At 34.1% G+C, this 18,939-nt stretch overlaps 2 protein-coding genes across 2 annotated transcripts; one reads left to right on the top strand and one right to left on the bottom strand.

Annotated features, from left to right (window-relative positions):
- The first annotated feature begins 2,269 nt into the window (after positions 1 to 2,269).
- Positions 2,270 to 9,892, top strand: LOC104891026 (aldehyde dehydrogenase family 3 member H1). Its single transcript, XM_010676666.3, has 10 exons — positions 2,270 to 2,587; positions 5,511 to 5,579; positions 5,662 to 5,758; positions 6,602 to 6,808; positions 7,804 to 7,919; positions 8,010 to 8,114; positions 8,212 to 8,384; positions 8,476 to 8,566; positions 8,948 to 9,097; positions 9,519 to 9,892. The coding sequence occupies exons 1-10, from the start codon at positions 2,396 to 2,398 to the stop codon at positions 9,780 to 9,782; spliced, it is 1,464 nt and encodes a 487-aa protein (XP_010674968.2). The 5' UTR covers positions 2,270 to 2,395; the 3' UTR covers positions 9,783 to 9,892.
- A 1,257-nt stretch (positions 9,893 to 11,149) lies between these two features.
- Positions 11,150 to 17,601, bottom strand: LOC104891033 (uncharacterized). Its single transcript, XM_010676678.4, has 4 exons — positions 17,271 to 17,601; positions 14,941 to 15,226; positions 12,360 to 12,705; positions 11,150 to 11,766 (listed from the first exon to the last, which is right to left on the bottom strand). Exons 1-4 carry the CDS (start codon positions 17,481 to 17,483, stop codon positions 11,325 to 11,327), a joined length of 1,287 nt encoding a protein of 428 aa, XP_010674980.2. The 5' UTR covers positions 17,484 to 17,601; the 3' UTR covers positions 11,150 to 11,324.
- Positions 17,602 to 18,939: the final 1,338 nt, after the last annotated feature.

Below are 18,939 nucleotides of genomic sequence, written 5' to 3'. Positions count from 1 at the left end.
TATTTCTTAGGGATTGAAGTTTCTAGATCTCCTGCTGGGATATTACTTAACCAAAGGAAGTATATTGTGGATATGTTGAAAGATACTAAAATGAAATTTTGTAAAATTGCTGCTTTTCCATTTCCTAAGGCTCTCAAGCTTAATGTTCATGATGGTGCTAGACTAGAAGATCCAGAAATCTACAGAAGGCTTGTTGGCAAATTTCTATACTTGAATATGACAAGACCAGACATCTCTTATGTAGTTCAGCAGTTAAGCCAGTTCTTAAGTGATCCAAGGACACCACACTTAAATGCTGCCATGTATGTTACCAGATACTTGAAAGACACTCTTGATCATGGTTTGTTTTATGACCATAACACTGATCTACAGCTTCAGCTTATAGTGATGCAGATTGGGGGAATTGTACTGCTTCCGGTAGATCACAGGTTATTGTGTTTTTCTTGGTAATTCTTTGATTTCTTGGAAGACTAAAAAGCAGAAGGTAGTGTCTAAAAGTTCAGCAGAGGCAGAATACAGGAGCATGTGTCATACTACTAGTGATGTAGTTTGGCTTGAAGGACTTTTACAAGACTTAAATGTGTTTGTTCATCAACCTATCACTTTGTTTTGTGATAATACCTCAGCTCAACACATTGCTGAGAATCCTGTGCTACATGAAAGAACTAAGCACATCAAGCTTGATATTCATTATGTTAGAGAAAATGTTCAGTCTAGTTTTCTCAAGCTTCAACATGTTTCATCTGGTTTACAATTGGCTGACATTATGACAAAGGTTTTAGGAGCTGATCAACATCATTTTCTTTCTCTCAAGCTGGGTTTGGTTCCTTCTTCATCTTCCAAATTCCAGGGGATATCAAATATACAATAATTATATATTTATATTTTCTATTATGGTTGTAACAAGTTGTTAGTTAGGAGTTTGTTAGGAGAAGTTTGTTAGAGGTCGAATAAAGCTGTAATATTTCTACTCTCACTCTATATAAGAGATAGAGATTATATTGTAAGAGGTAGATTAATTCCTTCAATATATACATCAATTACATCTCACAGATTGTGAGATTTTCTTCCTCTCAGAACAAGTATGTTGTTCTTATTAGTACTGGTACACTAGTACTAGTATTAGGCAAAGTCGCATACTCTCGGTGAGAGGAGTGACGACCTTAACGATTGTGAACTTGTGAAGTGAGAAGAAATTGCCAAATTGTTTGTTGCACCCGCTCACCGAGATACACTACGATCAACCTAACACAAACAGACACATTGAAAGTTGAAACAGTGCAGATGTCAGATTTTCAACAAAAAAAAAAAACAGTCCAGACGTCAGATTTGACAAAATTGTGTGTAAATTCAATTCAACAACCAAGAATAATAATATGTTCTTTTTGTTGCAAAAAAGAAATCTGATTATGAGGTTACTCTTAGAAATTTCATTTCTATTATTATTACGTACGTATTACGTTATCTAAGGAAGTGAAGTACTCCACCACGACTATGCCTTATGACGAAGATGGCACGTAGCAACAGCAAGAAAACAGCAAAATTCCCAACAAAAAAACTAAGAAAACCTAAATTCCAACATTATCTTATCAAGCACGTCACATAAATCCAATCATTTCAATTTTCATCACTTTTTTTTTAGGGGGAATTACTTAAATACTCCCTTCGTATTTTTTACTCGCAATATTTTCCATATAATTAATTACTTGCAATATTTCTTATTTTTATTTTTGCCTTTTTTTTTTCTCTATCTCTCTTGAATCATATGAGATCTCTTTTTCCCCTCTCAACCTTTGTTATATACATTGAAGTTGATAAAAAAAATTATTGCGAGTTAAAAAAAAAATTATTGCGAGTTAAAAAGAAAAATTGAAGGAAGTACTTCCTCCGTTTTTTTTTTACTTGCAACAATTTCTTAAAAGAGAAATAATTAATTACTTACAACACTTTTTACTTTTGTTTTTCCTTTCTCTCTATCTTTCCAATCTCATGGGATCCACTTTTTTTTTCCCTCTCACTACGGACCTGTTCTCTCCAGCTTATTTTCATTTCAGTTAAGTTCTGGACAATACTTTATTTTCACATATCACTATTTATTTCAGTTCAATTGAGGTGTTTTATGCTGAATAGAACATGCCCTATTTTTTTCCTATCCAAATTTTACATTGATGAAAAAAGTATTGTAGGTAAAAAAAACCAAGAAGTAAATCAAATTAATCCTCCCACCCCTTATCCCACACACGTTTTAAAGTTTAAAACCCCTTTCCTCAATCCTCATTCTTATTTCTGAAAATAGTATAGTAACTGTCATCTCCTAAAAACTCGCTTGACTCGCGGGTCACACGAGTCACCCCACCCCTCAACTCAACTCTTTTCTCTCTCCTCGAAGTCAGCAATGGAGGTTACGACGGCGGAGATGGTGGACGAGCTTCGACGGACGTTTGTGAGTGGAAAGACGCGGAGTTATGAGTGGAGAGTAAGTCAGTTGAAAAGCATAGTCAAAATGATCGAAGAATGTGAGACTCAGATCGTTGAAGCTCTTCGCTCTGATCTTAATAAACCTCCATTTGAATCCATCTTATATGAGGTCATTTTTTTCGATTCTTTATGTGTAACTTTCACTTCCATTCATATTCTTGTTCAGTTGTTTGTTATCTTCATTTCTGATTGGTGATGGTCATTCAGATTATTGACTCTACAACTTTATTACTGCTAACAAATTTCAGTATCACCACTTTTTATTGTATTAACTTCATGGATTTTTTTTTTCCCCTAAAAAAAAAGAAGAAAAAACTTCATGGATTGTATTCCATCCTTTCTTTTGATGTTCTTAGTTTGACCTTTGTTGCCGTCAAAATCAAACTTGAGATTAATATGAGAAAGGCCGCAAACTTGAGATTTGTGGTGTCATTTTTTTGAGGAGAGGAGGTGGAGAATTTTTCAATGTTGACAGTTCAAGAGTTAGGGTGGAGATGATTGGGTAGAAAGTGATATATGGAGTATTAAATAGAGTACAATGAGAATCATGGTGATTTTATGAGCATGTAATTAATGACCATTTATAAGTAGTAGTTGTATAAGCATTTAATGTTTTATGTCTTGTTTTTCTTGGACATATGAGCTTCTTTCTTCTTGCTTGGAGTATTTGATGTTACTCTTGGATTAGTTGCATTCTTGAAAAATGGTTTGCAAGTATTAGATCTCATCAATGATTGTATTTTTTTTTTTACAATGATATTATATTCAATCAAATTTGATATCTATGTGTTAGTTTTGACTTCTCATATAGATGTCATATGACTTCAAGTTAGTGAAGTAACCCTAATGTCGAAAAATAGTTGCAGACATAAATCACATAATAGTACTTTTGGTGGGAAGTAGTTGTGAGAATTTATGACAAAAACCTTTGCTTTGCCATTATTAGACAGCTTTGGCAATTGCCTATGTACCCCTCTTTGTTTCTCTCTCTTTTGGGTCTCCTCTGATTTGTGCAAGGTGTTGTAATTAATGAAGTATTGTGACAATTGTTAGTGTCGGAGGGAATTATGGATAAAATTTAGTTAACCTGGTTGGTAATTTACCCACTAATAATAGAATTCAATATAAGGTGGAATCTAACTCAACATTAGCAATTTTTAATGATCTATTAGGAGTGGGTAATCCACCCAGTGGGTAGATTTAGTTATGTCCGAGAATTATTATACTGAAGACTCCATATGTTTTTTCTGTAATCAGTTTTGTGGAAGTATTGGTCCTTAGTCACTCCTTACCAAACTGCAGCTGGATAAATATAGTCATGTACTATAACAATTTAAAATCAGATATTCATTTCTTAATAAATTATCCTGTTGGTGCAATATTTTTGGGCCTTCTTTTTCTGGGAGAAGGTGGAGAAATCTAGACTATAGAGTGAGAAGTTGTTAGGTTTTGTAGGTAAGAAGAAAAATTATGGTCAGTTATGGAGGCTAATCCAATGAACAATATGCTCCCAAAAGAACCAATGTTGACTTCTGTACCCTTGTTTATATATTCCTGCTTTTTTTGTGACTAAGGGCTCATTTCTTTGGTTGGTGGATTTGAGAAATACTAAGATCTTGTCGTTCTAAAGCTTGTTATGGTTAGACTTTGGATTGCCTTTTGAGAAAGGCCAATAGTTGCAAATATATGTACTCATTGTTCTTTTTACTCCCATTAATTTTATTTTATGATGATTATTTTCACCAAGATAGGAGACGTTAACAAGTTTTTCCATCCATAGCATTGGCAATAATGTGAAGCAGAGCATATCTAAGTGCTGCATATATCAGAATGTAAAAGCTACCTCATCAAATTCTAAAAAGTGAACGGTGGAAGGGAGGAGAAAACATCTTGACTTATTGTTGCTTCTGCTCTCAAATTGTTATTCTTCATGAATTAGCTCTTAGACTATAAGATATCGCCACACTTCTATCATGACAATGTAGCTAGCTTTGCTTTGAGGATATATTGCATACTTGTTCTTGTTATCCAAAATTTTTTAGACTATAAAACCTGACTGTTGCAAACTGGATGGTGTATTGCTCACTACTTGTCTTTTTAGCTACTCTTCTATGAAGCCTAATTCTTTTTATATTTTCATACCTAAAATTTAAGGGTATTTCACAAAATGATTCGTACCTTCTGCTCATAGACTTCAGCTCCCCTTGCTAATTTTTTTTTCCCAAGAAGATCGAAAATAGGAGGAAAGACATATGGACTACCTTCTGCTGTGCTGCACCAAGGAAAGCTGAAAGCAAGTGCAAATTCTTTATTGGACCATTTACCCATTTAAGCCTATTTCTGGGATTTCTTAAAAGAACACGCAATGAACTGTGCATGGTTAATTGTGTTATGAATACTCTTTCAAAATGATTGCCATGCTTTACATTTACACTTTGTTTGGATAAGAGGAAATGGAGGGAAAGGGAACGAAAGGGAGGGGTCGTTTTGGATGAGGGATTGGGTGAAGGATTCATTTCTCCCCCCCCCCCCCCCCCTTATAATAAACATCAACCTTCCTAAATTAGAGTGATTTGGAGGGAAATTGGAGCTCCATCTTCTCCCTTCTTCCTCTATATTCCCTCCCCTTCTTTTTCCTCCTAGATTACTATCCAAACAAAGTGTTACGCGGCAGTTGCGCACGTTTAAGTTTCAAAGTAGAGTAGCTATATATCTGTATAGAGAGCCCCCAACTAACATTTAACACTTGGAGTTTTTTTTATCATTACTTCTCGACTATAAAATATAAATTCTATGTAAACAAACGCTTGAGTGCAACTCAACTCATATGCTTTTCTAGACCTGAGAATTGTAGTTACGATGGCGAGATAAAGGTGAAAGAAACAATAATGCAAATGAACAACAATTTGCTCCTATTATGTGGTAAAATGTGGCTCTATAATTGCGTTTCTCTTCTTATGTTGGCCTCTTATGTTTTCTTTCCTTTTTTTTTTCTTGAAAAACTGAAATTTGAGCATTTTATGCTGCTGCAGATTTCTATGTTAAAGTCCTCATGTAGAGTGGCTCTTAAGGAGTTAAAGCAATGGATGAAGCCAGAGAAGGTAATACTCCGATTACATAAATTCTCCACACTGCCTGTTGTGGTTCGAGTTCTTCTGAACTTAAAGCTGGGTTTTGCCTCAGGTTAAAACACCAATAGTTGCATTTCCTTCATCAGCAGAAATAGTAGCAGAACCATTAGGCGTTGTGCTGGTTATCTCTGCATGGAATTATCCAATTCGTGAGTTGAAAGTTTGTTCACAATATTCTTTTTGATTTCTTTTATCATTATTAGTTATTCTAGTACTTGCCAACATATAAACAAATTACAATATTACAAATCGCAAGTAGGTGTGACTGAACCTTGTGAACATGATAGTGGTGAAGGGGAACTTCTATTGCCTAGCTTAGCTTAGCTAATATTGTCCCTCATCCCACCCCTTACCGTGCTGGAAATAATAATCAGGGTTCATCTTTCATAGACCTCTACAAAGTACAAGACATAATGAATGGTTAGTCTTGCTGAATTAACAAGGTTATGTAGTTAGAAAATTTAAGTCCTTTTGACTTCTTCATTATATCCTTTTGGTAGCCGAGCTTTTGTAGCCCACTTTGAAATTCTGATTTTACTTTGCCTCTGCTAACTTCAATGTTACCTCATTTGTCTATGTGAAGAAACACTCATGGAACTAGAACACACTTGTTGTTTAGCAGTACTTAACCTGATGTACATCTCATATATTCTCACTATAGTATTTAGTTATTATTTAAATCTGACAACATGCCACATGCAGTAAGCAGCCAATAGACTTAAAGGACTATGGATCCAAAAGCTCTTTCTTGATCTTTGTAGAAGGAACTGCAACCTTGATCGATTTGGTCTGAACTGGATATTGAATTCTGATTCATTGATATACTTGTAGAGTTGTTTTCTTTGGTGCTCCTTACGTTCTCCAATCAAACCACTTAGATTAAACCTAGTCAAGCATAAGCCTTCTTTGTTTTGTGTGATGCATTTTGAAATTTTCTTCTGGTTCCCCTTATGCTGAGCAATCATTTACCTTTTGTATATTGCTTTCTTCAGTTTTATCTCTTGATCCTGTTGTTGGCGCCATAGCAGCTGGTAATGCTGTCGTCCTAAAGCCATCTGAAATTGCTCCTGCTACATCTTCGTTGCTGGCAAAGTATGTGGGTCAATATTTAGACACCTCTGCAGTCAGAGTTGTAGAGGGGGCCATTCCTGAAACGTCTGCTCTCCTCGAGCAAAAATGGGATAAAATATTTTATACAGGTTTGAGTTCAGTATATTTTTAATGATGATGTTTTTGAATTTTAATATTATTGTTATGTGCTTACCAGGCTATTTAATTTGTCTTATGTTGTTGCACTGCTGATATGTATGTTACTGGGTTTCTGTTTTCCATTATGTATACACCACAACCTAACATCAAGCTTGTAACATGAACTGCTACTATTACTACCTTTTCCTGATGTGTCCTTCTAATTATTATAATTTGTAAACTTGACAACATGGCATATTTTGGTGTGCGTTCAACTGCTAAAAATCAGCTCAAATTAGTGATGGGAACAGAGAAATCGTGGACAGGAAAGAGAGATCAAGGGAGGAAGAAGAAAGCTTTAGGAAGGACAAGCAAGATATGAGAGAATTAATGCCAATTAAGGTGACTAATCACCGATTACAGCCTTGCCAATCTTTCCAGAGAAATGACACTCTCCCAAGCTATAAACTGCTAGTTACTTTATTTTCCCCGGATAGTAACTGCTATTTACTTACGACAATATTCAACTTACTTTTTTTCTCTCTATTAAGCTCCATATATAGAGCTATTCTCCTAACAAACTAGTGAACTGCCAATCTTATTCTCCAAGCTATCTACTATACAACTTTTTACTCTACTCCCTTTAGACTCAGGCCTTCAGTTTTTGTTTAGGTCTTTAGGTTCTCTCATAGGACTAGAGTTTTCTAGTTATCTCTGTACTCAGCCTCTCTTCTCTATATTCTCGAGACGGGCAAATTGAAATTCTTGTGGTTTACTGGATAGTCATTGCTAATCACTGTAGCTGTTTGAGCTAATGTTTATTTGCAACAGTCGACCAACTTTTAACACAAAGGCAGCATTGTGTCGTAGATGAGTAAAGTTGGACTACATCTATGCTTTGTTAATTTATACGTTTTTCTTGGAGCAGTATTGTTTTGTTATCATTTATAGATGCTATTTCTGTAAATGTGACCTCATTAAATTAATTGACGCCATGAAATTATAGGCAATTCAAATGTGGCACGTGTAGTCATGAGAGCTGCTGCTAACTATCTCACCCCAGTTGTCCTGGAACTTGGAGGAAAATCACCAGTAATAGTGGATTCTGATGTCAATCTAAAAGTAAAGAGCCTTTTTGGAAAGCTGCGCATCCGAGCACCTTAATCTGTGTGTATTTCTGTTTCTTGACACGTTGGGAATACTTTCTTGTAGATTGCTGTCAGAAGAATTATTGTGGGCAAGTGGGGGTGCAACAATGGGCAAGCATGCATCTCTCCTGATTATATTATCACTACAAGAGAATTTGCTCCTAGATTGGTAAGGTTATGGAAATTAATAGATATATGATTGAAGCCACTGATAATGAAATAAACAAATCTGTTGATGCTTTTCCACCGATGCTACTGTAATCCAGATAGATACTTTAAAACGCGAGTTGGAGAGATTTTATGGTTCTGAGCCACTGCAATCAAAAGATTTATCACGAATTGTGAATTCCAACCATTTTGATCGTTTGACAAGGCTTCTGGATGAGGATAAAGTCGCTGGTAAAATTGTTTATGGGGGTCAAAAAGACAAAGCTCAACTGTAAGCATTCACCAGTAGACATTAGTTCTCTTCCATATGGTCTACAAAGATAAGTTATTCCCAGCAATGATGATTTTCTTGCTTGCTACAGAAAAATTGCTCCCACATTATTGCGGGATGTCCCACTAGACTCTCTAATCATGAAGGAGGAGATATTTGGTCCATTGCTTCCCATTATCACGGTATGATTGAGATTCTGTTGTGATCTGTATTAATAGTTTTCAAACGCTGCTTGCGTCAATTACTATGCTACTGTCTCCGCATCAGTGTGGGACGAAGACCTAGAAATATGAATTTTTTAAGCTTCTAATATATATAAAGATGCAGGTATCTAAATTTTGATTGTGATAGTTGTCTCTGAATGAAAAGACAGATTTCTTGAATTACCTTATAAGTTTAGTCCAGAAAATGAAAGTGAACACATATAAGAAACCAATAAAATATTAAAATTACAAAGGAAGAATGTGAAGTGCTAGGTGGCTGGCCATATCAGCTATCACCATTTGTTAGTTGAGTTGAGTTCAGCATTTCAGTGATCTTTCTAATGCGCTTGTTTCCTAAAGGTCGAGAAGCTAGAAGAAAGCTATGATATCATAACATCACGAACAAAGCCCCTTGCTGCATACTTATTCACCAACCGGAAGAACCTGAAGGATCAATTTGTCAGAACTGTCTCTGCAGGGGGTTTGGTCATTAATGACTCAGCCATACATGTAAGTGGTCCAACATTTTACACACTTTTTCATTAACTTTAGTACGAACACTAGTATATGTGGAACTGCTATTTTATCTCATGAGCTTCCCTGGCAATTTTATGGTTGCTTTTGAAGATCTATGAACTGTATATCTTCCTCATTCAACTTGTTTATTTGGTAGCTGACTCAGTAGTATAGGCAGAGTTGGATAGTTTCTGATTATTGATTTTTATGCCCCTGTATCTTTGTCTAGAATCAGGGTTGAACTAGAAAACATTTTCGAAGGATATGTGAAAACATCTTTTTCCAAAAGAAAACATATGCTGAATTTTGGTAGTTGGTGCTTGTAATTTTGGTATAGCAAACATTCTAGAATGCAAATCTCTCTTGCTGAAGCTCATTTTACTTCTTTTTTTTTCCTGTTGGGATCGATATACAGCTTGCAGTTCACACTTTACCATTTGGTGGAGTAGAGGAGAGTGGCATGGGTGCATACCATGGCAAATTTTCTTTTGAAGCCTTCAGCCACAAGAAGGCAGTTCTTTACCGAAGCTTTATCGGCGATGCTTCTGTTCGATACCCGCCGTACACCCATGGGAAAATGAAACTATTGAGAGCTTTAATTGGTGGAAGTATCTTGGGCATATTGCAAGCCTTGGTGGGATGGTCTAGTTTCTCTGCCCTTAAAGAAAAGACTGCATAGTATTGTAAACTGCTACTTCACTGATGTATTTATGTGTATCATTCATTTGTGTACTTACCAAATTCCAATTATTGTTGTTTATCTAATAATAATATGGTGTTATTATACAAGTGTACGAGTATCTATGCTATATCATTATACTGGGGAAGCCAAATGATCATAACATTTTTATTCATAGAATTATAACAAAAATTTGAAAATCTTCGTTCATGCATTGTTTTACGAAATGTGCTATGGAATCATGTAATGTTTTTCACGACTATCCTACTCCCTCCGTTTTTTTTACTTGCAACACTTTCCTAAAAGGAAAATAATTAATTACTTGCAACACTTTCTACTTTTGTTTTTCTTTTCTCTCTCTCTCTCTCCAATCACATGGGGCGCTTTCTTTTTTTCCTCTCTACCTCTCTCTAACCCAAATTTTGCATTGGAGTTAATGAAAAAAAAAAGTGTTGCAAGTAAAAAAAAGGGAAGAAGTACATAAAACAAATGTATCCCCCACGTGCACAACTCAACAGGGTGCAATAGTCACACTTGGAAAGCGTCAATGTCCTCCTAGTCCCTCCCCCGGGTTACTTTCTTTGTAACTTCGTGGTCTTGCTTCATGCATGGCTCATGCAATACATGATAGGATAATAAACTTTGGTCTTTTTGCGTTTTCTCAGAAAATTTTGTTGTCACTAACTTTACTCCAAAAAAATAGGAATGAAGATTTCATTGACCTATATGATTTTCTCTTTCCAAGTCTACCTGTGCATCGGATTAAGTAGACTCAAGGAAATTAAGTTGCACCCGGGACTATATGTTAATATGTGCAATATTAGATCATCATTTGAGTCTCCAACAAATTTTCCAATAAATACATATCCGATTTAACCTATGGACGAATATATAAACATACGTTTCATACTTGTTTCCCAATATCATGCTAAGAATAGCTAGAATTTCTAAGAAGAAGATGCCATTCGTTTGATGAGAAATAAAAAAGAATATCGAAAATCCTTGTGTCGGATAGCTAGTATTATGTCACTAAATTTGCTAAGCAATGCAAGTCCTATTGACTAGCTAGATAAGGCTAATCTACGCAGGAGTGATGAAGATGATACATCATAATAGTGCAAAGGTATCCCACTTACATAAAATTGCAACCACCAGTCCAAATATCCATTATTTGCCTTGATCATCATTAAGATTTGCCGGAAATAATAGCGTTATTCAAGGACGTTGGGAGAAATTATTATTGGAGAATTTAGTTATATTTCAATCTAGCTAGTTTAGTTTAACATAAAATGATAAGCATGAAGCACAAAATCTTGTAGAAAGACTTGATTGAGATCAACTTCATCACCAAATTAAAGAACGAATCAAATTACAATTAATTCACAAGCTTGATACATAATTCGATCTCTAATCCGCATTCTTAAACCCACCAACATTTTTAACACTCTCCAACTATTTACTAAATTCCCTTCATCATTGCAACATTATCATCAACTAGGATAACTACGTCATCCTCAACAAAATCAGATTTGAAGAACAAATCTAATGACTCAAAATTTTGGAGATTTGGGAGCGTTGTTCATCAGTTAAGTTGTTGGGATAATTTATAAGAAACTTAACTTTCAAGTCACCTTTATGATTAGGGTTCTTTTGGTTAGGCATGCCTTGACCAACAATGATTTTCTCAAAGCCAGGATAGACAATATCATGTATTGTCATGCTCATTTTATCTTTCCCTAGTAAAGGTATGGTTAAGTTGCAGCCTGTAAGTGCATCAACTAAGGGGATTTCTATCTCTAGCTCCAAATCGTCGTCGATTCGCCGGAACAAAGGGTGGTGTTTCTCTGTGATGATGAAGATCACGTCTCCAGGGAACTCGCCTGGATGATCGTCGTTGACGGTTCCTTGGAAGGTTATCTTTGTTCCTGTCTTCCATCCTGGCTTTATGTTCACGGTTAGAATCTCTTCTTCTTGGATTATTTTTCTGCATGTTTTTGAAAATGTTAGTTGTCTGTATCATAAGGGTAAGCTGCATTGAGATTTCAGACTAGCTTTTGATGAACAACACTTCAGTTACAACTCGGTCTGAACTTAACTTAACTTATTAGAACTTATTAATTCTGAAGTCTTGATTCTTTCAAAGGAAAATTTGCAAAAAAAACCTTTTAAAGGTTCAATTTTGCGAAAAAAACCTTTTAAAGGTTCAATTTTGTGAAAAAAACCTTATAAAGCATTCTTTGCAAAAAGAAACCACAAACTTAATTTTTTTCTTGCAAGATGAAACTTATTCCCATTTTCCGATTATTTTTTCTCAATTCTGGCGCTGATCTATCTTTCTTTAACCATCTATTTTCCGATTATTTTTGTTTTAAAAGGTTTTTTCTCACAAAATCAAAATTTCAAAAAGTTTTTTTTGATAAATTTTCCTTCTTTAAAGTAAGATAAAGAGAACGCACCCTTAATCAATAACATAATTTCAGTCAAGTAAACACCAAATGGTATAGGACAACTCAACTTGTTTGAAGCTCAATTAGATGAAAAAATTAATGATTTATAGAGATTAATTAATGGACGTACCCTGTAATAGTGTAGACATCTCTTGAAACGTTAATATGTTTAACACAACCATGATATAACTCCTCAAGGCTGCACTCAAGCTCCTTTTCAGTAGTAGGAGGCTTTAACATTCCACTTGAGTTGGAGAACATAATATTAATAGGACCACTTTTGGTTAAACTCATTTTTCTCATTTTATTAGCCATATCACTTGTTGATCTACTAATGCTAGTACTTCTATTAAAAGATCCATTCCTTCTATTGAAGCTTGATGTATTACTACCCATTGATGTTGTCCTATTCATTGAAGGTCCTCTTGAAGTTTTGGGTGTTTTTCTCCCATGTTCATTTATGCTCCTTGATCTTCCTGCATGTTACATTATACCATAAACTCAATAAATTAGTTTAGCCCAAAATATGTTTTTGAAAATTATAGAATTAAGAAAATGATATCGTCTATGTGGAACGATGCATGGGTAATATCATTTTATGACAAACAAACCTTACTAGTGACTAAAGTTGAAAGATAAGTTTTGAATCAGTTTCATTTACTGGTGAAAAGTAAGGCAAATATTTTTTTAACCAAAGAATTTTTTTAAAAAAATTTCAAAGTCTAAGCATGAAAAAGATGATATATCCAACCAAAAATAAAGCGTATCTATATATCTAGAGAACGTATTGTGTCGGACTCGTCCGACCATAATCTTGGTCGGACGACTTTCAGGTGGTTCCAATTTTTTTTCAGGTAGTCTTTATTTTTTTTCAGGTGGTTCCAATTTTTTTTCAGGTAGTCTTCATTTTATTTTCACTTAGTCTTCTTTGTTTTTCAGTGGGTTTTTGTGCTTCAGTTAGACTTACTTGGGTTTCAGTTGGTCATTATTCTTTTTCAGGTAGTCTACATTTTTCTTCAGGTAGTCTTCATTTTGTTTCAGTTAGTCCATTATTTCTTTCAGTTGGCCCATTATTTCTTTCAGTTGGTCCAACTGAAAGAAAAGAAAGTCTAACTGAAAGAAAAGAAAGTCCAACTGAAAGAAAACAAAGTCTAACTGAAAGAAAAGAAAGTCCAACTGAAAGAAAAGAAAGTCCAACTGAAAGAAAACAAAGTCCAACTGAAAGAAAACAAAGTCCAACTGAAAAGAAAACAAAACACTAACCTCTGCTTTCTCTCACTTTCTCCTTCTTCTTCATTCCTCTTAGCTGATATTCCCAGAACTCTTAATCATCTAAAAAATTAAAAGCAAACTTACTCCCAGAACTCTTAATTTCTGAATCTCAGTCACTCACTATCTGATACTGATGTTGTATATCTCTAATGTCTGCCGCACATCTTTTGCCTTCTTTCTCACATTACATTACGAAGAATAATACTCCATTTATGTGGGTTTGTCAACTATTTACCAACAAAACTCTTAACAGTCATTTGTGACATTGATAGAATATAGAAGATGGCAGAAGGTTTGTTATATTCTCATTGACGTGAAAAACATCTCCTTGTGAGAACGTATTTTTCACAATACAATCTTTGTTTTTGTTTTTCCCATGTGCGTTAATCGCTCAAGTATTTTTCACCTGAAAATAAATTCAGATTATGGCATATATATATATAGTATGCTATCCGCACTGGTTCTTGAGGAATTGGTGAATGATAGGAGGAAATCTGATGCACTTTGGCTTTTAACGTGGGCATTGAAAAATTTCACGCTGAAAGAAGTGGAGAAGAAGTGGAGAAGAAGTTAAAAGAATCAGCCCGTCCGACGGAAAGTGTTGGGTCAGACGGTCTGACCCAATACTTTCACATATATCTAAGTGGTAAGAAAAATAATTACAAAATACTCCATCTGTTTCTTTTTAATTTATACTCACTCCGTTTATAAAGATCTTCCCTCTTTTCATTTAAGTGCGTTTCCAAAAGATCTTCCCTCGTTTACTTTATTCCTTATTTGGAATTTTTTTCCCCTTTTTACCCTTTCATGTCCCTATTATATAGTCCACCATTACATTATTAATTCAATTTTACCCCCTTTTTCTCTCTTCTACTTTAACTCCTTTTTATTTGTTTATTTATCTTAACCCCTCTCTACCCTACTTTACCCACTCTAAACCCCACACAAATTGATTCTCATTGGTATCTATAACAACATTAACAAAGAAAATCTTTAGGAAACGAAGGTAATACACTTTTTTGTTCTTTTATTTTTTAATATACACAATGTCATTTATCTATGTTAGGTAACATGTCCTGTTTCTTTTATCCTCTTTTTCCAGTCCACCCTTTAATATAATAACCCACCTTATAATTTCTTTATCCACCTTTTTAGTTTTCCTCTCTCACCTTTCAATCTCTCTCCACCTTTTCAATTCCTCTATCACTATTGGACTTTCTTCTTGATTCTCCCCGAAGTGGAGTGAGTAGATTAAAAAGAAACGAAAGGAGTACCTAATTGTTAATGTGAATTTATGATCTCGAATATATTAACATATGGCACATTAAGAGCACAAGTAATTACAAAGAAAATTGCCATATTATAACAAGATAAGATAATTTACTATGGTCATTGCCATAATTGAAAAAATTAACGCAAATTTGGATTAAAAAATTTACCTAATGAAGGAATTGGCTCCAAACTTTTAGCCTTGGGTAAGTGGCTTTCTAATTGTTCCATAGTTTGGGTTTTTTGGGGCTCAAAAGATGAGACTCGTGATGGCACTTTCTTTTTCTTGGATACGGTAAATATAAACAATGTCTTGAAGCAATTATTATGTTGATTATGATAATTATGGCTTTGTTTGTGACTCATTTTGCTAATCTCTTCAACTTCATTTGCATTTTTGCTGACCATTTCAAAGTCATGCAAATGATAGACATCTTGCTTTTTATCATGGGTCGCCTGCCAAAATTAAACAAAAAACGTTAACAAATAAGTCATGCTAAGGTTAGGTGTGCATGCACATTGCAATATCATATAACAAGTATTCATAGCTTGAGATGCATATAGCATCATTCTACATATTCAATAAACTAAATTCTTTTGACCAATTTGCATATTATATCCATCACCTTCCTCCCACCAAGTTAAATTACCATATTAATTTATGATGGATTAAAAAAAAATACTTTGAATATATGAAATATAGATTATTCACTAGTAGTAATTTAATACTTAAAAATTAAAAGAGTTCTACCTTTAATTTGGTAATATGGATAGAAGGAGCCATATAGAAGTGAGAGAATAATAAATAAAAATTAGCTCGATTTATCAAGGGATCAACGTGGGTCGTTATAACAAGTTAGACGATGTGATTACCGGCCAATAACGAGTGGATCATAAAGTACCAATTGAGGTTGGCATGGATGCCTGGATGGTTAAGTGTCTCTAGCTCTTTAATTAAGGTTTCGGATTTGAATTTTGAGTATGGAAAAAATCCCAACTAAAAGGGATGTTGCCTTTTGAAGTAACCATGCAAAGAAATTCGGATTTTATTTTTTTTGCTTTTGAGGGGATCAATAATAGTCTGAGTGCACTTAGAATTTAAGCTACAGGTGATTTTCTTACCATAACTTACTGATTACTACAAAATTATTGACCTTCAAATTTGGCCGGTGTTGTCCTTATCCAATAAATAAAATTATTTCCCTCAAAATAAATAAAATAAAGGCAAATTAAACCATCTATACTAATATATTAAAAGGCGTGCGTAAACCAGGAACGGTGCCACGTGGCGCTCTCCATAGGGAGTTTTAGTTCATGTAATTCATGTACAATTAAAAAAAGAGTTTTTTGTCAGAAAGGACCTAATAAAATACAAGTTTTGTGGGGAAGGACCTAATAAAATTTTTTTTGTCAAAAAGGACCTAATAAAATACTTTCGATTGTGAACAGGAACCACTTTATGAATTTCCGGCCAAATTTACTATTTACCGGCATTGACCCTTTTTTTTACCCCTAATTGAGTCTTTAATGTTTTGTTCCTATTTTAACTGACCCAAACATATTGAATTCTCACACTTTTCTCGCAACAGCGCAATCTCCATCGAAGGAAAGCATCAAGTTATTCGATCTTATCCTGCAACCTTCATCAAATCCATGGTATGTTACTCTTCAATTTTTTCTCTCTCAATGTTTAAGGGTTTATGAAATTTAGGGTTCCTATTATACGTTTTTCCCAAAATGGCAAATTAGGATTCTTAATTTTACGTTAATTTCTCTTCTCCTCCTAATTTTACGGTAATAGAAACAAAACATTAAAGAGTCAACTAGTGGTAAAAAAAAGGGCCAATCCCGGTAAATGGTAAATTTGGCCGATAATTCATAAAGTGGTTCCTGTTGACAATCGAAAGTATCTTATTAGGTCCTTTTTGACAAAAAGAAATTTATTAGGTCCTTCCCGACAAAACTTGTATTTTATTAGGTTCTTTCTGACAAAAAAACCCTTAAAAAAATTAGAAATTGTATAGTATAGGTTTGGATCCCGTGACCTCAAATTCATGTACTAAAGTTTTAACCACAAAACTAAGTTGTATTTAGTGATATCATATCAAAGTACAATATTAATAAATAAAATTTTTCATACCCGGGGCATAGCCCGGGCCTAATAACGAGTTCTTAACCCAATCCTTGCACCTATTGAACTACCATGTTCTTCAGCTCTTAACTTTCAATGGAAAAAATTCACTAATAATTTCATACTAAATAGTTTTTCTAATAAAAATACATAAAAAAAATGAGAGAATAATATACAAGAACATGAAAGAACTTCCTTCCATTAAAAAGTATGAAAGAAATGTCCTAATAATTTTTCCTATATTAATAACAAAAAGATATTTCTAAAAAAAAAAAAGAATAAAAAGAGATACATTATGCATTATAATAAGATTCTAAATATCAATTAATTACAAGGAAAATTCTAAAATTTAAAAGTAATATACATTACCTTAAAGATTTGATCTTGGAATGCATAAGGATTAGTTTTGAAGTTATCACGAGGTTTGACCTTGTTATTATTGGAAGAAATGTGATTCTTGGAACGACGACGATGATGATGCTCATGTTGTGGTTTTGCAGAATTTGATTTATATTTTCTCAGAATATCTCGAATTCCAGGAAAATTATAGCACTCCTTCGATTTTTCTATTTCAACATCCATGGAATATACAGGAAGAAGAAGATGATAAAGTTGGAAAAAAGAGAGAAAGAGGAAGAGAGAGAGAAAATGTAGCAAGCAGAATATATAGCTTGGCTGTATAACCTATTTGTTCATGGAGCAAAGGTGGCTTATGAGTTATGAATATTAGGATATAATTATAATTATGTCACGTTAGGGAATATGGTAAGCCTTAGGATTAGTGTAAAAACACGCTTTATTACTCTTCTTACCTTATTGATTAAGTAAGTAATTATTGATATATATACTCTATCTACATTCGGTCCTCCATGTGAGGGAGAGGTGGTAACTCAGTGGAGTAGCGTACCATCTCAAATTCCAGGGCATTGTTCAGGATTCGAATTCTCATCCCAACAATATATATGTTGAGCATCTAATTCTGGACTGTTTAGCTTTGTACCCAACTTCTGAGCTGGTGTGCCCTGAAGGCTAGTAGCCTAGCAGGATTTGGTCTTCGAACCAATTATCTTTCTTAATAATAATAATAAAAATTGGTCATCCATGTAATGTGTCGTATGTTTAAATCACGCGCGACAGAATTACCTTATTATATATACATCATCAATAATCTTATTAGTATTTGATGGAAAACGCATCCTTAATTTGTTAATTTATTTTTTATGACTCATTAAAACTACAAAAGACAAATATGTTTTGTACAAGTTGAGCCTATCTATGGGATGTAACCAAAAAAATAACAACTAATTTTAACCATTAAGTAGCTAATCTCTTTCTGACATAACAACTTAACAACACTTTAATTAAAAAAAAAAAGATGTGGAAACTAATCAAATTTATTTATAGATGACAAACTTGATTTAATTTGTTTTTGTTTTATTGTCTTCCTAGCTCTAACCTAGGCCCATAATGGAACGAGGTGCTTCAAAGGCTACATGTGTCTCTCAAACGCTGCCAAACATCTCACTTGCATATGGAATGGAGCATCAACAGCACATATCATTCCTAGAATTACAGCAAATGGAAGCACCGAAGCACTATTCAAGTTATTCTTAGGTGCATGTAATAATTTGGTCTATTATGAGTTTACCTGCATCTTTAACCGATATAGAAAAGATCCACATAGTATGGTAATTTATGGTGTGAAATAGTAAATTAAGGTGTAAAATTTTCACTCATTATTCTTGATATCTATATTTATACAAATATATTAAAAGGCGTGGATAAACAAGAAACTATGCCACGTGGCGCTCTACCTAGAGAGTTTTAGTTCATCTAATCCATGTTACAATAATAAAAATTATTGCATAGTATAGAATTTTGATCCCGAAACCTCAAGTACATATACTAAAGTTTTAATCACTAGACTAAGTTGTATTTAGTGTTATTATCATAAAGTATCTATATATATATATATAACAAGGTTCATTCTTGCCACATGGCAGTTAACCAATACATTTTGCCATGTGTCATGATTCTT

The sequence above is a fragment of the Beta vulgaris genome, chromosome 1 (assembly GCF_026745355.1).
Source record: "Beta vulgaris subsp. vulgaris cultivar EL10 chromosome 1, EL10.2, whole genome shotgun sequence".
Classification (NCBI taxonomy): Eukaryota; Viridiplantae; Streptophyta; class Magnoliopsida; order Caryophyllales; family Amaranthaceae; genus Beta; species Beta vulgaris.
This window is presented reverse-complemented; position numbering and strand designations above follow the sequence as displayed.